The sequence below is a fragment of the Cydia pomonella genome, chromosome 5, assembly GCF_033807575.1.
Source record: "Cydia pomonella isolate Wapato2018A chromosome 5, ilCydPomo1, whole genome shotgun sequence".
Lineage (NCBI taxonomy): Eukaryota > Metazoa > Arthropoda > Insecta > Lepidoptera > Tortricidae > Cydia > Cydia pomonella.
In genome coordinates this window covers 3,429,394-3,448,573 of record NC_084707.1, presented here as the reverse complement: position 1 = coordinate 3,448,573, position 19,180 = coordinate 3,429,394, and the positions used below count along the sequence as shown (strand labels likewise).

At 37.8% G+C, this 19,180-nt stretch overlaps 2 protein-coding genes across 3 annotated transcripts; one reads left to right on the top strand and one right to left on the bottom strand.

Moving 5' to 3' along the window:
* Positions 1-28: 28 nt before the first annotated feature.
* Positions 29-11,479, top strand: LOC133518485 (uncharacterized). Its single transcript, XM_061852198.1, has 7 exons — positions 29-920; positions 1,260-1,480; positions 4,972-5,073; positions 6,409-6,865; positions 7,637-7,770; positions 10,511-10,648; positions 11,264-11,479. Exons 1-7 carry the CDS (start codon positions 785-787, stop codon positions 11,348-11,350), a joined length of 1,275 nt encoding a protein of 424 aa, XP_061708182.1. The 5' UTR covers positions 29-784; the 3' UTR covers positions 11,351-11,479.
* On the bottom strand, positions 11,470-18,433 carry LOC133518490 (uncharacterized). 2 transcript variants are annotated; one of them, XM_061852207.1, is made up of 4 exons: positions 16,636-18,433; positions 16,136-16,366; positions 15,089-15,295; positions 11,470-12,108 (listed from the first exon to the last, which is right to left on the bottom strand). In XM_061852207.1, the coding sequence occupies exons 1-4, from the start codon at positions 17,018-17,020 to the stop codon at positions 12,077-12,079; spliced, it is 855 nt and encodes a 284-aa protein (XP_061708191.1). In that variant the 5' UTR covers positions 17,021-18,433; the 3' UTR covers positions 11,470-12,076. The 2 variants fall into 2 exon arrangements, with proteins under 2 accessions (XP_061708191.1, XP_061708190.1); XM_061852206.1 differs by lacking the exon at positions 11,470-12,108 and adding an exon at positions 12,116-12,456.
* Between the last annotated feature and the right edge of the window lie 747 nt (positions 18,434-19,180).

The window sequence follows — 19,180 nt, the reverse complement described above, 5'->3', positions numbered from 1 at the left end:
CTATAGAGTCCGTCTAAGTCTTACGGGCGTACTGGACGCTGTCACTTATAACTGCGTCCTTAACGGACGTTTACGGCAGACCACCTTCCACAAGATTGAAGAGGCCTCGAACCGGACCAAGATCGCGGTCCAGTCAACATATCTCTTTCTCGCTCTCAACTTTATACAAAATCCACTTATAGTTTCTACAAACAACCGCACCGGACCGCGAAATTAGTGCGGTCTAGCGCACGTTCGTGTGTAAGGTAGACCGCCGTACGACCGTTAAGGACACACCTATAAATGGGAGCGAGAAAAAGATATTTTCACCAAGGTCTCGGTGCAGTGCGGTCGGCTGTGGATACTATTATGTAGAGTGTTAAAATCGCATGCAATCGCATGTCATTTATTGCCAGAGGGCCTACCGCGAACCACGTTCAACGTGTTGCCTCTCTGTCGCACTTGTAAATTCGCACGTAAGTGTAACAGGGAGGCAACACGTCGAACTTGGTTCGCGGTAGGCTCTCAGATCTGTAGCAGCCTAATTTGTGTAGAACCCCTTAATAATTGTGTAGACCCCTTTAGTCATTCACAATGACAATGTCGGGTAGATTTGATTCGATTTAGCAATGGCTGTTATAACTTATAATAGTCTTATCTAATTTCATTTATTCTGAAGAAATAGAAAATATAACACCGCACGAGCAACTCTCTACGGACAGTCAAAATAATTTATTTTGCACCTGAAAGATAAAATCACAAAGTGATTCTTTTCCCTTGTGCATGTTAGAAACACAAGTAATTAATGAGTTATACAATACTGGATTACCTGAACGAGGATTGCTGGCGCGCCGTGCTGCAGTACGTGCCTCTCCGGGACATCATGAGGACGGAGAGTGCCAGTAAACGGTGGCAGACAGTGATGCTTACATACTTGCAAGGTGAGGTACAATATAGAGTGCAAAATAAGATAAGAAATATAAATATATATTATGTGACAAATCGACCTAGCCCCACATTGAGCTATAAGGCAACGGTTACGGTATATAATAACTACAGAGTTAATACTTAAATACATAGAAAACATCCATAAGTTAAGGAACAAATAACTAAATAAGTATCTGTGATAAAACAAATTGGGACTTCCTACTTCATAGGCAGGGTTTGTATGTTATGAAAACTCTGCTTTTAACAGAGGTGTTAATGTAGCACCCTGTTTATTGAATCATGATTGTTCAATGCTAGGGTTTTATTAAACATGTATATTTTGTCCTTTTCAGGAGCCCGTATCAGCATTTTGAATTATGATGACATAGATGATGATATGCTTTATGATAAGAACCTGCCATATAATTGTAATGTGAAGCTTGTGAGAAGTGGAAAATACTGTTCATTTAACAGTTGGACTAAAAAATTGGGTTCATCAGTTGTGGCTGCTTATAGCTACTATCCCGAATGTTTCAAAATACTTCAAGAAAACTGCTCTAATTTGGAAACTCTGGTATTTATCACATTAGCATTTTAACATTGACATATATCTAAGGACAGGCCTTACGGGCACTAAGAATGGTGCTAGTTCAGCGGTGTCACTCACGAATTCGAGTCAATTGTGAAGTCCAACGCAACTAGTTGAGATCAAACGCTCAAGTGATGCAAACTTATCAACCAACACCAATAAATAATCCAATCACATTGTGGTGTTAGACTGTATGATTAGCTCGAATTTGTGTGTCTGACACCGCTGTACTGGTTCCATTCTTAGATATATGTGTCCTTGTTAACCAGAGTTGGGCATAATCAATTACTTTTGGAATGAAATTACATATTACATTACAGTAATCATGATTCCTTAGTGATCGATTCCTTTGGTAATCTAAATTACTGTAGTCAATCCCGCCGATTACTTGCGTAATTGATTCCTTCGGAATTGAATATATCTAACTACAAGTGTAATCGTGATTCCTCGGTAATCAATTACTCGAGTAATCTGATTACGTAATATTATCCAGACTAAATTACAATTACTTAATGTCAAAATAATTTCCTTCGTTTTTATCCCAGAAGACAAATACATTTTATGTGTGAAACTCTATAATTACTGTAAAATAATGATTATTTTGGAATCCAAGATGGCGGCCGTGCACTACGTGATAAAAATCGTCATGGATATCGTTTTATAGGTTTTCAGGAGTGGAGATTTCGAAAAATGATGCCCATTTTGGAATCCAAGATGGCGGCCATGCAGTATGCCATAAAAATCGTCATGGATGTCGTTTTATAGGTTTTAGGCAGAGATGGGCATTTCGTAATTGATTCCTGATTTCATGATTACTCGAAATTACTTTTGGAATCTGATTACCGGTTCCCAGATTACTTTGTAATCTGACTAGCTGATTACTAAGTACAATTACATTTGAGGAATCTGGAATCATCTGTTGGAATATTAAAATTACTAGTAATTGGGAACCAGTGTAGATTCCTTATTACATGAATGGATTACTTGATTCCTTTCAGATTACTTCAAAATATATTTTGTTATACATAAAGCTATATTTCTGACTACAGACGTAAAGTATATTTCGATTTACTATATAGATGCATCTTATTTGTATCCAGTGTGCAGATTTCGAAAATTATGCCCATTTGAAATCCAAAATGGCCATCATTTTCGAAATCTGTATTCCCTAAAACCAGAGTTGGGCATAATCAATTACTTTTGGAATGAAATTACATATTACATTACAGTAATCATGATTCCTTAGTGATCGATTCCTTTGGTAATCTAAATTACTGTAGTCAATCCCGCCGATTACTTGCGTAATTGATTCCTTCGGAATTGAATATATCTAACTACAAGTGTAATCGTGATTCCTCGGTAATCAATTACTCGAGTAATCTGATTACGTAATATTATCCAGACTAAATTACAATTACTTAATGTCAAAATAATTTCCTTCGTTTTTATCCCAGAAGACAAATACATTTTATGTGTGAAACTCTATAATTACTGTAAAATAATGATTATTTTGGAATCCAAGATGGCGGCCGTGCACTACGTGATAAAAATCGTCATGGATATCGTTTTATAGGTTTTCAGGAGTGGAGATTTCGAAAAATGATGCCCATTTTGGAATCCAAGATGGCGGCCATGCAGTATGCCATAAAAATCGTCATGGATGTCGTTTTATAGGTTTTAGGGAATACAGATTTCGAAAATGATGGCCATTTTGGATTTCAAATGGGCATAATTTTCGAAATCTGCACACTGGATACAAATAAGATGCATCTATATAGTAAATCGAAATATACTTTACGTCTGTAGTCAGAAATATAGCTTTATGTATAACAAAATATATTTTGAAGTAATCTGAAAGGAATCAAGTAATCCATTCATGTAATAAGGAATCTACACTGGTTCCCAATTACTAGTAATTTTAATATTCCAACAGATGATTCCAGATTCCTCAAATGTAATTGTACTTAGTAATCAGCTAGTCAGATTACAAAGTAATCTGGGAACCGGTAATCAGATTCCAAAAGTAATTTCGAGTAATCATGAAATCAGGAATCAATTACGAAATGCCCATCTCTGTTGTTAACCTCTTAACCCTTGGAATGTCAAGCCTATTTCAACATGCCATTGTTAACCTTATCGGAATACATACATTTTCGGTAGTCACATGGTTAAACAACCTCCACTGGATTGAGATATTATGATGCTCTAAGTTTGCTTTTTCACTATGAGGTTATGGCCTTCATATCAGATTAATGCTATTTTGGTGCCCGCTAAGCATAATGCTGCTTGCTTATTGGTCAATTCTAATTGGATTCTTGCTTGTTATCATATTTTTTTATATCATAATATAGTCACATTGGATTAAAGTGAAGGCAAATATTCTTTCTTGCCATGCAATTGTTGCCATGGTTACAGTCTCCTGGGTCACTCTTAAAACCTTAGATGTGTAAATAAAAATAATAAAAAAAAAATAATAAAATAAAAATAGTTTATTTACCAAAAATTTTACAAGATTTCCTTAACCTATGACTGCCACACTAGGCTATGCCTGTGTTGTGGAGTCAGATTGAAAACAATACTAATCTGAATTACATCCTACGCTGAAGTTTTGGTTTTATATTAGGTCACCAATAGTAAAACATTTTTGATAATAATAACAGGCTTAAACTAAATAGGAACGATCACAATTTAGGTAGAGTAAAATTATTACACGAATTTATATTATTAACCGTTGTAGACAGCAATTGTGTGTGTGGTGTGTTTGTGGTGTGTGTGTGTTTAAGTGTGTAATATTACTAAGCGAAATTGAAGGCAAACTTTACCGCTAACAAAGCCTACCGAGAAGTTAAACCATTGATTTTACCAATCATTAACCTTCATTAGTTGTTCTGTTTCATTATAACTAAGATGTTTTAACCAAGACATAACTGTTGTTTTAGCTTCACCTGCATTATAGTTCTTAATATCGCAGTATTTATTTACTTTATTGTATATATGAGGCAAAAGGAAATTTTGAAATCTTTTTGCAAAAGCAGTGTTTGTCCTGGGAACAGGCAACTTAAAAACGCGCTTACTATGAGAAGTTCCATTTACTGACTTTACTAATTCACGGTGCATTATCATTGTCAACCTAATGATAGCAAGCTTACGGACACTGAGCACGTTCATATCTTTATATACGTCTATTGTAGGGTAAATCCTGGGTTTTTTAAGGATTACCTTAAGTAAAAACCTCTGTATGTATAAACATACATTTTTATGACAGGTTTGAACTTAGCATTGTAGTAAAACATAGCATAACATTTCTTCTAACAAATTATGCTATTATTGTCCCCTGGCTGTCAGCCAGAATAACAATAAAAAAGTAGCTTATCTACGTACCGTAGTAAGCAAGTCAAAATTACACAACAAAAATAATAAAAAATACAATATTTAAAAATATAAAATATTGTGATATTAATATTCAACTATTGCAGTATATCTACCGTACGTTGAATGACTATGACTATGAAGTGAGGCCATACAACCTACAGAAAAACTTCAAGCGTCTGCAGAATCTTTGCATTGATTCATGTCATGTGAGTAGCTTATACAAACATGTAGTCTCACTCGCAGTATTAGAATCGGACCAAGATAAGTTGGCAACGATTTTGATAGCCCAGCCAGTGCAAGTGTTATTTTAAACGTCAAATATCTATGAAATTATTTCGTTTACTTAACACTTGCACAAATGGCTGCCAACTTAGCTTGGTCTGACTCTATACTTTTTATTAAGCTTATATGTTAAGATATGTAGGTATTGTTACGTGTTGTTTTCTTTCATTTATTTTTCCACGTATAAACACTATTCTGTTTTTTAGGGTTCCGTAGCCAAATGGCAAAAAACGGAACCCTTATAGATTTTTATTCTGTTACCACTACGTTTTGGACCACCTGTAAGGACGAGCATTAAGCGCCTGCACTTGGTGTGGTGTGGTGAACACTGGAGGGCCTCGTAATTTTTTCCTTAATAATGATATCTTTCACGATTATTACACATTATTAAATTATAGAAACGGGACTTAATCGCGTATTGAGTTTTAAATTTAACTCTGGCGGCGTTTTGAGGACGGTGTTGTCCCCGTTTCGTGTTGAGTCTTCTCCGAGACCACGGGGACAACGCCGTCCTCGAAACGCCGGAGGTAAATTTAAAACTTAATACGCGATTAAGTCCTGTTTCTATAATTTAATAATATGACATCTATTTCAGTTTATAATAATTTATTTATTTACCTTAGGTACTATATCAGAGGGCCTACCGCGATTACCGCAGTTTTGCCTCTTTTAAAGAAGCAAAACTTCGTTTGTGGTTTGCAGTAGGTAGGCCCTCAGATTTTAACTGTTCATCTTTTATTTATATGTTCTGTGAATTATGTGAGTCCAAATACAACATTATTATAACATTATTTGTTAGTTTGTGCGGAAAGAGAAGAGTTGTGAAATGTAAGGGGCCCAATACAAATCACAACTCTTTCCGAACAGAGGGCTTACCGCGAACCACGTTCGACGTGTTGCCTCCCTGTCACACGTACGTGCGAATTTACAAGTGCGACAGAGAGGTAACACGTCGAACGTGGTTCGCGGTAGGCCCTCTGACTATAGAAAATGTTTTACTTATAAGCCATTTAAGGAATACGAAAACCAGCAATATTAATTATATTTCGTCACTTCATTTTTCAGATTTTATATTAACCATGTAGTTTCCCTATTGTACAGATAGCATCGCACACATTGAAGAGTAACTATTTTGATTAAAACTCTGAAAACCAACTTCCGCCCACTTCCGCTTACTGGTTACCTGCGTGCGGCGACCGCTGCAACGCTGGTTTGGTCTCTACAAATACTATTTGTACAAAATTCACAATTTGTTACAGGCATCTGACAATTGTGTCAGTCAACTCATAGCTGGCAGAGCATTAACGGAAATAAACTTCAACGGTTGTTTTCTAATGACTGGTGAATGTTTGAGTACTATCAACACAACTAAGCTAAAATCCCTTGTTTTCAAATGTTGTCCGGATGTACAATCCAGATCCTTACTGCCTCACTTAGTCCGGTTGAGTCAGCTCACAAAGCTTAAAGTGTCTTTAATTGATAAAGAAGTATGCAGAGATCTTCGTTTGGTGTTGGATAAGATGCCTAATTTAGAATGGTTAGAAATAATGTGTACTGGTGAACCCTGGAATAATTATTATACAAACGAAACATTATTATGTCGACTGACTCGTTTGAAGCATCTTTGTGTTGATTTTAATTTAGAGGATTATGATGTGGATGATGTGACGCGGTGCTGCAAGGAACTGCGATCTTTGAAGTTGTCCCAATGTGGAAGTAAGTCGCTGTTAGTATCAGACCAAGCTAAGTTGGCAGCGATTTTGATAGCCCAGGCTATGCAAGTGTTAAGAAAGGGCTATTATAGTTTATCCTTGTCATAGTCTCAGTTTTCCTTTCTGCCTACTTCTAAAAAGTCCTAAGTGACGTAGACGTTTTTTGTTGCCCACCGGTTTTTATGGTGGGTATCAATGAAACCGACCAAATTAAGTAGGTTGTTTTTGGTATGTCAGGAATGTTAAAACGTATTTTTCATGTTGTCGCACTGCGTATGTTCTGTCCCTCACGGGTGCACGCGGTATAGCACATCTATACGATCCTACCATCTATGAGTATATGTACGTCATGATTTCATCGATGTTTGACGTTTAAAATAACACTAGCACTGTCTGGGCTATCAAAATCGCTGCTAACTTATCTTGGTTTGACTCTAATACCCAAGGAAATAATTACAAATTCATTATTCTAGTTTCAATTCATGATCCGGAATCCGCTTAGTGCTTTTAATATTATAAAACTACTAATAGACGAGTGTATTGGACACTAAGAGACCAGTGTACCGTACCGCGGCCTTGGTACGGTCTACGATCCGAGGCCTGTTCGATCGAGTCGAAGGTGGTTCGCCGTATAGCAATTATGAGGAGAGCGAGAAAGAGATAATTATGTGGACCGGACCGAGGTCGCGATCCAGTAGGCCAGTCTATTAGTGTTATTAGATACTGTTACCGAAACTGGACTAAAGATGGTGTTGATGATTATGGTGAATTGCAGTTCTGACCGAGGACAGCGTGGAGGCAATCTGCCGTAATGCGGGCGCCAGGCTGACTACACTGTCGTTGTTGCAATTTTATAAACTGGAGGATGACCAATTGCTAGCACTCATACGCGGCTGCCCCCAACTCACGGTACGACTTTACACTTATTTTATCATGGGACGTTGCTTGGAATTGATAATGACGTATAATTTTATATAATTTTGATATTTTGTCATTTTACTCTGTATTCTGACTCTGCACCAATTAGGATCTTTCGGTTTGGCTCATGGTTGACTGGTAGAGAATGCCTTCTGGCATTAAGTCCGCCATTTCTACTCTTCATGTATTGTGCAATAAAGTTTAAATAAATAAATAAATTGATTACATGGTCTGGCAAGTCAACTTTGTCATTAGAACAAGTCGCAAATTTTAAAAATGTAGGTGAGTTTCGAACTTTCATAAAAAGTTTGAAGTTTCTACTGACAGGCAGGTAGGTACCTATTCTAATAAATCTGCTAGTGTCCGAGCGAAAACGCATTTTTTAAGCTGTTACATAATTTAACTAATATTCAAAATTATATAAAAAACAGACTACTGCACCGCACCGCGTACTTAAAGCGATTCTAGGAATAGCGTGTACGGGCGTGGACTTCCACACGATCGCACCGAACCGTCAAAATGTTGCGATACTACACCAGAGACGGCCGTACACGTGCGCCAGTGTTGCCAAGTGCCCCATATTCCAATGTTTTATAACGATTTTTTGCCAGGGAATCCTTTAAGATTTAATTAAAGTTAATGCGGCTATGCTTTTTAAGAGGTAGATGAAGGGCCTAAGACAATATAACACAAATACAACTCAACACAAACCTTCTCTCGCTCGTAAACCACGTCTCGGATAAACTGGACGAAGGATGCCAAGTTGATCTTGCATACCTTGATTTCAGAAAAGCATTTGACCAGGTTGACAACGATATCCTTTTAGAAAAGTTGTCCGCAGTAGGTTTTTACCCATCACTCCTTCAATTGTTTGCCAGCTACCTGAAGGATCGTAAACAATTCGTTCGGCTCAGTTGATTTGACTCCTATCTGTACCCAACAAGATCTGGTGTTAGTCAGGGATCCTTGCTAGGGCCCTTTCTCTTCACTATTATGGTGAACGATCTTTCGACCTGTCTGGTTTCCGGTAAACTTCTATTATATGCCGATGACATAAAAGTCATGGTAGATATCAAAATGCCGCCAGATTGCTAGGACATGCAGCAGAACCTGGATGCGATATATCGATGGAGCGTTAAAAACCGCCTTTCCCTTAATGTGACCAAGTGCCATGTCATGATTTTCACCCGGGCTAGGCAGGGAATACTCTCGAACTACCTCATCGCGCACCGCACATCCCGCACTCATTCTATGAAGGACCTGGGGGTGCTCTTTGATCCTGGTCTTACATTTCATGACATCATGACCATATACGCTCTTTGGTTGCAGAAGGGTTTAAACGCTTGGGGTTTGTTACACGTAACTCCAAGGACTTTAAGCATGTTGGTGTCTTCAAAGTTTTATACTCTGCTCTGGTACGACCCAAACTGGAAGCAAGCTCGTGCGTATGGAGTCCATACGAGACGACCTACATGCTTATGCTCGAGAAGGTTAAAAACAGGTAATCATGGCCAGGTCATGGTCATGGTGGTGGCTCGTGGCGTATTCCTTTACAATGTTCGCCTACGCCTTCGGCTCCGGCTCACTAGCTTGTAACTCACGCCACTCGCCTTTTTGACCCTTCTTATACAACTGTTGCATAAAATACTATTATGACATGACGTGTAGCTAATCCATAATCACATAAGTATTTATTATTATTAGTATTTTTTAATATATATAATGACCTTAGTTACAAGAAATGTAATGTCTTAAGCTAGTCATGTATTGTTACATTTTGTGTTTGTTTTTAAATAAAATTGAATAATCCACTTTATTGCAAGAAAGTCTTTGGAAATCTGCGTCTTAAAAGCACTGCTCCCGCATTTTTTGTTTTTCATCAACTGGCTACATTGCCATCCAGTTTGACATTCACATATTCCACTGTCATAATTTGAATTGACAGCTGTCAAACAGTGCGACAGCTTCCAGTTGAGCGAAATTGATACGATGCGTACCAGTATTATTATTACTTGCCAATTAGTGGACGTGCATGCCCACCGCACCACCGAACATGGTAATAATTATGTGCGGTGGACCAACTTACACACTGTCGATACGTGCGCCGCACCGCACCAAGGTCGCGGTGCGGTCGATAGTCTGTTACGGCTTTTTATTGAAACCGAACATTCGGTTTTAGGTGCCAATTACATCCACACTTTATCAGGCCTGATAACAGACCCGATTTCGGGCCCGAGTAAGGGTATTTTTCCGTTTCACCAAATATCAGCCCATCGTTTACAATATTTGAAATGTATTTGAAACGAATAACGATTATGAGGCCCGAAATCGGGAAGTGTGGATGTAATTAGCGCTTTACTCTAGTTTCGTCAATCCGGTTTTTTACTGCGGTCGAAACCAAACATGATAATACCTAATAATCCTATGTCGAATCCTGCCGAAACATAATTTTTATGCCGAAACCGAAACCAAAGAGTTATTGATAGTAATAGAGAAGTAAAGTCGACATCCAAAATAGATGGCGCCATACTGCAACGGATATTTTGTAGTCATTGAATTGTCAAACATAAACTTTTGGTAACCAGAATTACCGCATAGGTAATGGTACTGACCCGTATAGCGCCATCTCGTGTAGCTGTCAAATTTGAAACACCAATTTGTCTTAGACTTGACTCATCTAGTAAATTAATGAATCTTTGCCGAAAATAAAACCTGCTCTTGATATATGTAGTCGCTGGCCGTGGGTACGCTTGCGCTGACGCTGGACGTAATAAAGCGCGCTGCGGAGGCGCGGCACAAGGTGCGACCGGGGCTGCTCCTGGAGCTAGACCTCGCCGCAACCAACCTGCCGGAGGACTTGGAATATTATGTGGTAATAATCCGTTCATTAGCACGAGGTCGAAATGAACACCGACCTTTGTGCAAAGTGAGGCGGCGGATTGCTTTCCACACGATCAGACAAGGCACGGACCGTGGTCGTGGTTCAGTTCGGCCGTGCGTTATGGCTAAATTGCAATTCTTAAGGCGCCTGATATGAAGAATGGCATTATAAACATACGAGTGTTTTAATGCCTAATTTTGTACAGTTACTTACATACACTGCTTTATCTTCTCTTCACAAATAGGTATTTATTATATAGGTTCTCTATTATAAGAAGACTCACTAAAATACCGAACTAGTTATAAAGTTTTTTTTTTAGTTTTCTTTCTATAACTAAATCAAAACTAATCTTTTATTGAAACAATCTTGTTAATTGATTGTCCGTTGTATAATACAGAAAGAATAGCTGTTATCCTGTCCAAATGTTTCGAAGATTGCTTGATTGACTCAGAATGTATACTGTATAATTTCTTTAACTAGTTAACTATTATGACTTGATTTGATATAATTGTATATTGATAGTGGTCGCTAATGACCTTGGCTGTTTAAGCGACCTTAAAAAAATTTCAACGCTTCATTTAGTAGTATATGTATTTTTTACAGGAAAATATCGTTGACATAGAAGGGCAAATAGAGACGAAGTATGAAGACCTAATCGTTTTGCTTGATGATTCCGATAGAAACTTCTGAGGACACATCCAGCCTCCTCGCTGGGTTGTGACAGATGTCGCTAAAGTGCGCAGGGAAAAAAAGATCCAATAATGCTACAGATTATATCTACACTAACTATTAAAATAAAGGTTCTTAAATATAATTAAACTTTTAATGTTACGAGACACATATTAAACACTATTTTAATTTACGGTATTATCTACTTACATATTTTTATTTTTAGTCACAGCACAGCATGTGCAAATTCTGGGCATTTAGAACACAGTCCCTACGACGAAAAACAAAAGTCGACATTTCTTTATACGCCTCTTTATCGCTCGATGCAAGAGCTCGAGGATAACGATATTTATATTATCGTTGTTCGCGGTAGATCGTCAGTTTTGTTGAAGTCTGTTTTTGTTAACCCTTTTCCAGGCCGCACCAATCTACTAGGAAAAAAATCCAAATATATTCCAATTAATCCAGCTTTGATGATTCATTTGAAGACTAGTAACATTTCCTGAAAGTGTAATCTAATTTGATGCTTAAATCGGAATGCTACAGTTAAAATTCTAATGGCGCGTATGTGGCCGAAATCGTACTATGCCTGGAAAAGGATTAAGGTTATTTAGGCATAGGTTATAGGTAATCATACATAGAAGCTTTTGTGGCAAAATTAATGTTTGACTAAATGAAACATCGATAAATCTGTCATCGATAAGACAGCTATAGATTAATAATACTAAGGCCTATGTTGACTCATTTTCATTCTTCGTTTTTCTGCAGTGTTTCCGTACCTGAAAAAAAAATGGTGTCATTTAGTTATCGTGCGTCTCGCTCGTGCCAATACATGTACGAGCGAAATACATTATACTTAACTAAATGACATCATTCTGCAGTAAGATAGCAGAACGTGTCCGACGAAATAATAAATCTTTAACCTTTTTGACGCCAATAACGGATAAATCCGCACCACAAATCCAACGCCGGCGAAGGATTAATCCGTCACTGACCACAGAGCAACATAGACCTAACGTGCATATGCATAGGGTTCAACTTCCGTTTTGTCACTTCAGTAACGTGGCGTCCGAGTGACGGGTTAAAGCGGGGCTCTTCAGAGGTACGATTGCAGCTCTTCAATCTACCTAAAACATGAACACAGAGTGCTTATTTAGACCACTGAAAACGACAGCGGTTCTTGGAGATTACTATACTCTCATACTCTGTATCTTTAGGTATTTAAATAAAAGTAAACAAACAATTTGTACATTTTTGGGTAGTTATAAGATTTATTGGTTAACAAATACAAAACCACCTGGATCTGTGACTGAACGACCTGACTTTAACCTAGGGAATGCAATAACCGGGCGTATTTCATTACCGGTAATTTACCGACGCGAGGTCCCACTAACCGGTTAACCGGTAAATTACCGGTTATACGTTTATGAAATAAAAAACATTGATTTTGCATTATTATTGATTGTGTCCTTATTTTCGTCAGTAACCTTTAAAAGTAATCAACAGCACGTTATAGAAACATCGACAAAACAAAATAATGAAAATAAACTATAAACATTAAACAAGATATATTTACTAATCATATTAAATAAAAAATCAAACATGTATCATTTCAAAGCGAAATGAACTTGTACATTAAATAAGCAACATCAAACTTTTTTAATTCTTTAAAAATCGCAGTAATCAAAGGGTAACAAAAATTATAACTAAAGAGTGACAGTCGTCATTTAAATGTCATACAAGTTTGCATTTACACATCTATCAATATAATATTGTTATTAAAGTAACTAAAACCGTAATCATCTAGTAAATATAAGAAAAAAAAAATTAACAGCAAGATAAGTTTCATATCATTTTAACACTAGTTACTTTAAAATTGCACTTTAAGGTGCCGTTATCGATTTTAGTCGCAAAAATGTCAAATTGATAGATTAAGCGCATGAAATTGTACACCTTTTGTTAACTATTAAAAATAACAAGTACTGGTTTCTTTTAGCACGTCTTGTTATCTTTCATTATAATAAAAAAATTTTTTAAAACAGACTCACTTAATTAGTAATGATTTTAGGTAAACGCGCGACAAGCAGTGATTTTGTCGATCTTATTTGTAAATTTCGTTAAGTTTGGACCGCTAAAAATGGTAATTTTGTATTACACATATCCTGTACTTCAACTTTAATAAACTACATTTTTGTTACTATAAATTTGAAGTAGTGTAAATGAAAGTTAGACGAAATCAATTTTCTCCAGAAATTACTTCAAAACAAGTGACAATTTCTCTGAAAATTGACTTAATTTTAACGTAATTTTGATACTTAAACAATCTACAACATTTGCTGAAACTGTTCTTATACATCATTTTGTATAATTTACTACCATCATTTATATAAATTTTTAAAAACTATCCCTTCTCGTCACCTATTACCGGGGACGCACGCTTGCGACCTCATTATTAAAAGGCAAGATGAAAAAACGTGCTAATATAAACCAATACTTGTTATTTAGATATTACGTAACAAAAGGTGTAGAATTCCAACGACAAAATCTAACAATTTAAAATTTTTGCTCTAAAATCGTTACCGGGCTCTTAAGATAGGAGTTGGAATCAGGAACATGTCATCATCAGATCATTCTGTTAATTATATATAAAATAATTGCGTTTGTTAAATATCTAGGCGATTAATTAGAACGTTGCTTAGACATTCGTGAACGATATCTTGAACACAAGTAACCAGCGGTAGAAAATGTTCTTTCGCAATCCATACTTGTCGGACACTACAGACTAAAACAAAGGACACTGAACATAGTAAGGCGGGTCGGGTAGGGGTGGCGAGAAGGGAAAGGGCGAGGGATTAGCGACCACTCATTTGTCACAAAACATTGCTTCCTAGTTCCTACTCCGACGAGATCATAAGATGCAGAAAAGTAAGTATTTTAAGTGTCTGTTCGTAATCGTAAACCGTAGTAATTGTTTTTTTTTGTAAGTACGAAGACATAGATGGGCTAATTCAACAGGTTGTTACATTTTTTTGCCTATACAACGTTCGGTAAATTCCCGGTTACGGCTGGAAATTACCGGTATTTTACCGACTGTAATATTGGTCAAATTACCGGGTAACCGGTTAACCGGTTAGCATTCCCTACTTTAACCTACATTATTTGATCATGTAATGTTTACATCTACCCTCAACTAGCTTACGGAGCCATTTGAGGGTAGATTTTGTTAACTTTTATTTAAATACCTAAAGCTATAGAGTATAGAACTCGTAATGTCTACTGCACTGTAGTTGGTTATGTGAGAAAACCGGACAAATCACAAGGCCTAGTTTACCCTCTGGGTTGGTAAGTCAGATGGCACGCTTTCGTAAAAACTAATGCCTACGCCAAAACTTGGGATTAGTTGCCAAGCGAACCCCAGGCTCCCATGAGCCGGGACAACGCGAGGAAGAAGAAGAGACTGCTCAGACACTGTTAGGAGGTACCAGCGAGGCAAATATAGAGCCCCGCTTGTAAGGTCTTCCAGGGTGTTGATTTCCAGGTCTTCTGGTGAGTGAATAACACAGAACAAGGCTAGGAAGACGATGAAATGCAATAGCATTGACTTAAGAAACCAGACTGCAGAATACACTCACTGTTAAAAGGTGGTCGCGCGTATCGATCTCCAGGTCTTCTGGCGAGTGACTACGTCGGGACAGCGCTAGGTAGATGATGAATTGCAACGCCATTTACTTTAGACCCCAGATTGCTTAAGACACTTACTGTTAGGAGGTGCTAGCGAGGCAAATATGGCGCCTCGCTTATAAGGTCCCCCAGGGTTCAGTTCACAGAGGGCCTGATACTTCTTCTTGCAGGATGTGGATTTCCAGGTCTTCTGGCGACTGACGACGACGCAGTTGAACTTGTCGTGTTGGCGCCGCGGGTGCCCGGGCGCCCAGGCCCGGTACGTCGTGCAGTCTAGTGAGTCGCCTGTTAAAATAGTAACGTAGTGATTATATGCTCTTTGTCGGTTAGTTATCGAACAAGCGAGCGAAGCCAAGCGAAGTTCTTACATCTCTATGGTGACTTAAACCTATGAGGTAAGAGCTCTACACACCTTGCATTAAATCGCACGCGGTTTTGGATCCATTCCTGACTATACTTCGAGAAAGAACTTCACAGAAGCAAGCTTGTGGTTCCAAATGGGGCACTTTTTGCGGTTATATTATTATATTATAAGTATTGACCATGCTACATTAGATAATTATGAACAATTAAAGAGATTGATAAAAACTGCACGCTTACTTCTGTGGAGTTTTTTCTTAAAAATACTAAGTACTTATAAGTATGTAGGTTCAACAAATTAAATCGCCCTATAAAGTTTTTGGCAAACCGTGAATTCACAGTTCGGAGGGGTTTTATTAAATTTGGCCCGATGGTTGACTGGTAGAGAATGCCAATAGGCATTATTTCCGCCCGTCCGCTTCGATACGGTTACCACTACCGTACCCAAGCTGTTTTTCAATTTTTGTAGCTGGCCCCCACCGGCTTATCCTTTGTACATGTACTTTTTTTTTATTTATACTACGTCGGTGGCAAACAAGCATACGGCCTGCCTGATGGTAAGCAGTCTCCGTAGCCTATGTACACCTGCAACTCCAGAGGAGTTACATGCGCGTTGCCGACCCTAACCCCACCCCGCTCAACAATGTACTTTGTACATTGTTTTAACAATAGGTTAACTAATACGGCGCGTGTCACTACCTGCATTAAAAACAGGGGCCGGTCACTTGAACCGGTTAATTAATTACAACTCCCTTTTAAAATTACCATTGGCTCCTATAAACGCGCTAGCGTTGCTTCTCCGCAGCGAGACAAGCGCAGCATCGACTCCCGCGCCGGCCAACAGCTGCGCGAGAGCATCTGTTCGTTGCTCGCTAGCCGTGTCGGCTAGGACCCCGCTCATGTTTCGGCAGGCGGTGCGCGCTTCCGTGTAGTTGAATTTGGTGGGCGTCAGGTAGAACATTCCGGTGGCTGGGATACATGTGGAGTTTATGTGCACTAAAATAAAGATAAAATTTGACCAGGTAACTCTGCAGACTTGCGAGTGACAGTTGGGTACCACTATAAACTTTACAATCCTATGAAAATAATTATGACCTTACAATAGCACTCGGCTCGAATCACTTTTGTGACAATGATGCAGAATTCGAGAGTGTGTGCGTGAAGAGCCGAAGACGTTGCTTTCAATACCGACGTACCTAATTTCTTATAAAAAGACATCCTTACTCCATCACTTGCCATTCATTGTTGATTAATAAGTTACTTACATATAGGTTTAGCGTAGATGCTATAATAGTCGTATCTGGAGTCATTGACCAAAGATAAACCACCATCTACCTCAGCACACTTCAGGACCTCACAAGTGTACTCTAAGGGTTCCGTTTCATTGACCCTCTTCTTTTTCCCTGCCTTTTTCAGCACTTCAGGTGGCACGAAGTTTAATGCTAACGCCTTCTTTTCGATGCCAAGGCGCTGGCAGCTGGACAAAGTGGTGTAGTTGGCCTTCGCAGCAATGCCAAGTTTGGACCTCTGGCATTTTTCAATTTTGTAATATTTCGGGACGACGGGAGTGGATTCGCTGGAGCATTTTGTGTTAGCACTTGTTGTTATGATTAGAGAGGATGATATTATTAACAAGAGCATCTGAGACATTGTCTTCAATAGGTACTGGTTTGTTTTCAAGTCAGTTCAGTTGATTCCACGGGAGTCGCACTCCATGTATTTAGTATCTATTCGCCTATTGTAAAACTTGACTAGTAAGTAAATTAAGTTATTCGTTGTAAAGCATCATGTACGAGATCTTTAAGTACTGTACTGTTCTCTACCAACTTTTTTTTATGTTACAGCGCATATACGGTTAGCCAACTCAAAAAGCAAAGCGTGACTCAGAATCACAGTAGGTATCTCACATACGGTAATTCATATACGCGAGAAGCCGACAAACAGATTGATGCAATACAATGGCGTCAACGTAATGATGACAACCATTGTATTAGTTGATCTGATGATTGTTTTGTTTTGACCTATTTAGATCTTGCCATTCTTGCCAATATAGAAACTAACAATTTTTTAACACGCTTTTATTAGGTCGACCTGTATGTAGCTGTATGTCAACGGGCAGAGGTACCCTATAAATTTTAATTCCATTGAGAGTGTGGAAATTACGTTTTTGCGGAATAAACGGCTGTACCTATCTTTTTTTTACGTAAACTTAGAAGTTTGTTTTTTTTCACAGTTTCAAGGGATGATAGACCCTGAGTAGGTATATGGTTTTAATTTCAAATCGATAAATCCACGTGTTCCCGAGATAAAGGGTCTTCGCAGACAGACAGACGGACGGACGGATAACAAAGTGATCCTATAAGGGTTCCGTTTTTTTTCCTTTTGAGGTATGGAACCCTAAGAATATTGAGAACAATGAAGAGAACACTGTTAACCCCTTCAATTCAATTCAATTCAATGGCAAGGAACCGGCCGAATTTTCAGTCATCTTTTTGCATTTTTTTCTGCTTTTTATAGCAATCTTCAACTTCAACATTTATTCAGCAAATAGGCCACAAGGGCACTGTTACATGTCTACATGGAATTTACATACCACGTAGTGATTATATGCTCTTTGTTACATACCTACAAGCAAAAAAAAAGCACATCAACAATTATAAAATAGGTACATTTAACTGAAAATATCAATGCAATCAAAGTATTATTATTACTTAGAGATGTATAATAGTACATTACGATACAAGTGCGAAAAATAGGAAATTCGAAACGAGTGGCGATATATTAAAATACGACCGAAGGGAGTGTTTTAAATCGACACGAGTTGCGAATTACCTATTCGCACATGTATCGTACAATATTTTACAGTATATTATGGCCCTTTAAATGTTCGATACAGTAACGTAATATGCTAATCACTAGTGCGATAAAGTACCACCATATGTACTGTAAAGTCTCTTAATGTCGAATTACACAAAAAAAAACTAAATAATAATGTAAAAAAAACGAACATACAAAAAATAATCTAAAATTATTTAGAAGTGTAAATGTCTCTAAGTGTCAGAACTAAAGATTATATAGTTTATCAAATTATCCTTACTGATGTATAGGAGTCAAAATTCTGTATAATTATAATAAAATAAAATAAATATTATAGGGCATTATTACACAAATTGACTGTGTCCCACAGTAAGCTCAATAAGGCTTGTGTTGAGGGTACTTAGATAACGATATATATAATATATAAATATTTATAAACACTTAAATACATAGAAAACACCCATGACTCAGGAACAAATATCCATGCCCATCACACAAATACATGCCCTTACCAGGATTTGAACCCGGGACCATCAGCTTCGTAGGCAGGGTCACTACCCACTAGGCCAAACCGGTCGTCTTTTAGAATTAGAACATTCAAGCGCCAATTACATCCATACTTCCCGAAATCAGTCCTGATTTTGGTCCTGGTAATCGTTTTACGGAATATCACTAATATCAGCACATCGTTAACAATATTTGAAAAGTTTGTTTCGTGTTTGATATTTTTGCATATGAACGATTTTTTTACATTTCAAATACTTTAAACGATGGGCTGATATTTAGTGAAACGGAAAAATATAATTTCTCGAGTCCGAAATCTGGTCTGATAAAGTGTGGATGTAATTGGCACTTAAGATAACAGAAACATACGAGAACCGAATGAGGTGTAATTATGCTCAAAAATAAAGTTACTAATGTTAACTTAAACAGACCAGTTTCCACAAAGAGCACCCGTTCACGAGTATGACGGGTGGCCTAGACTCCATCTTT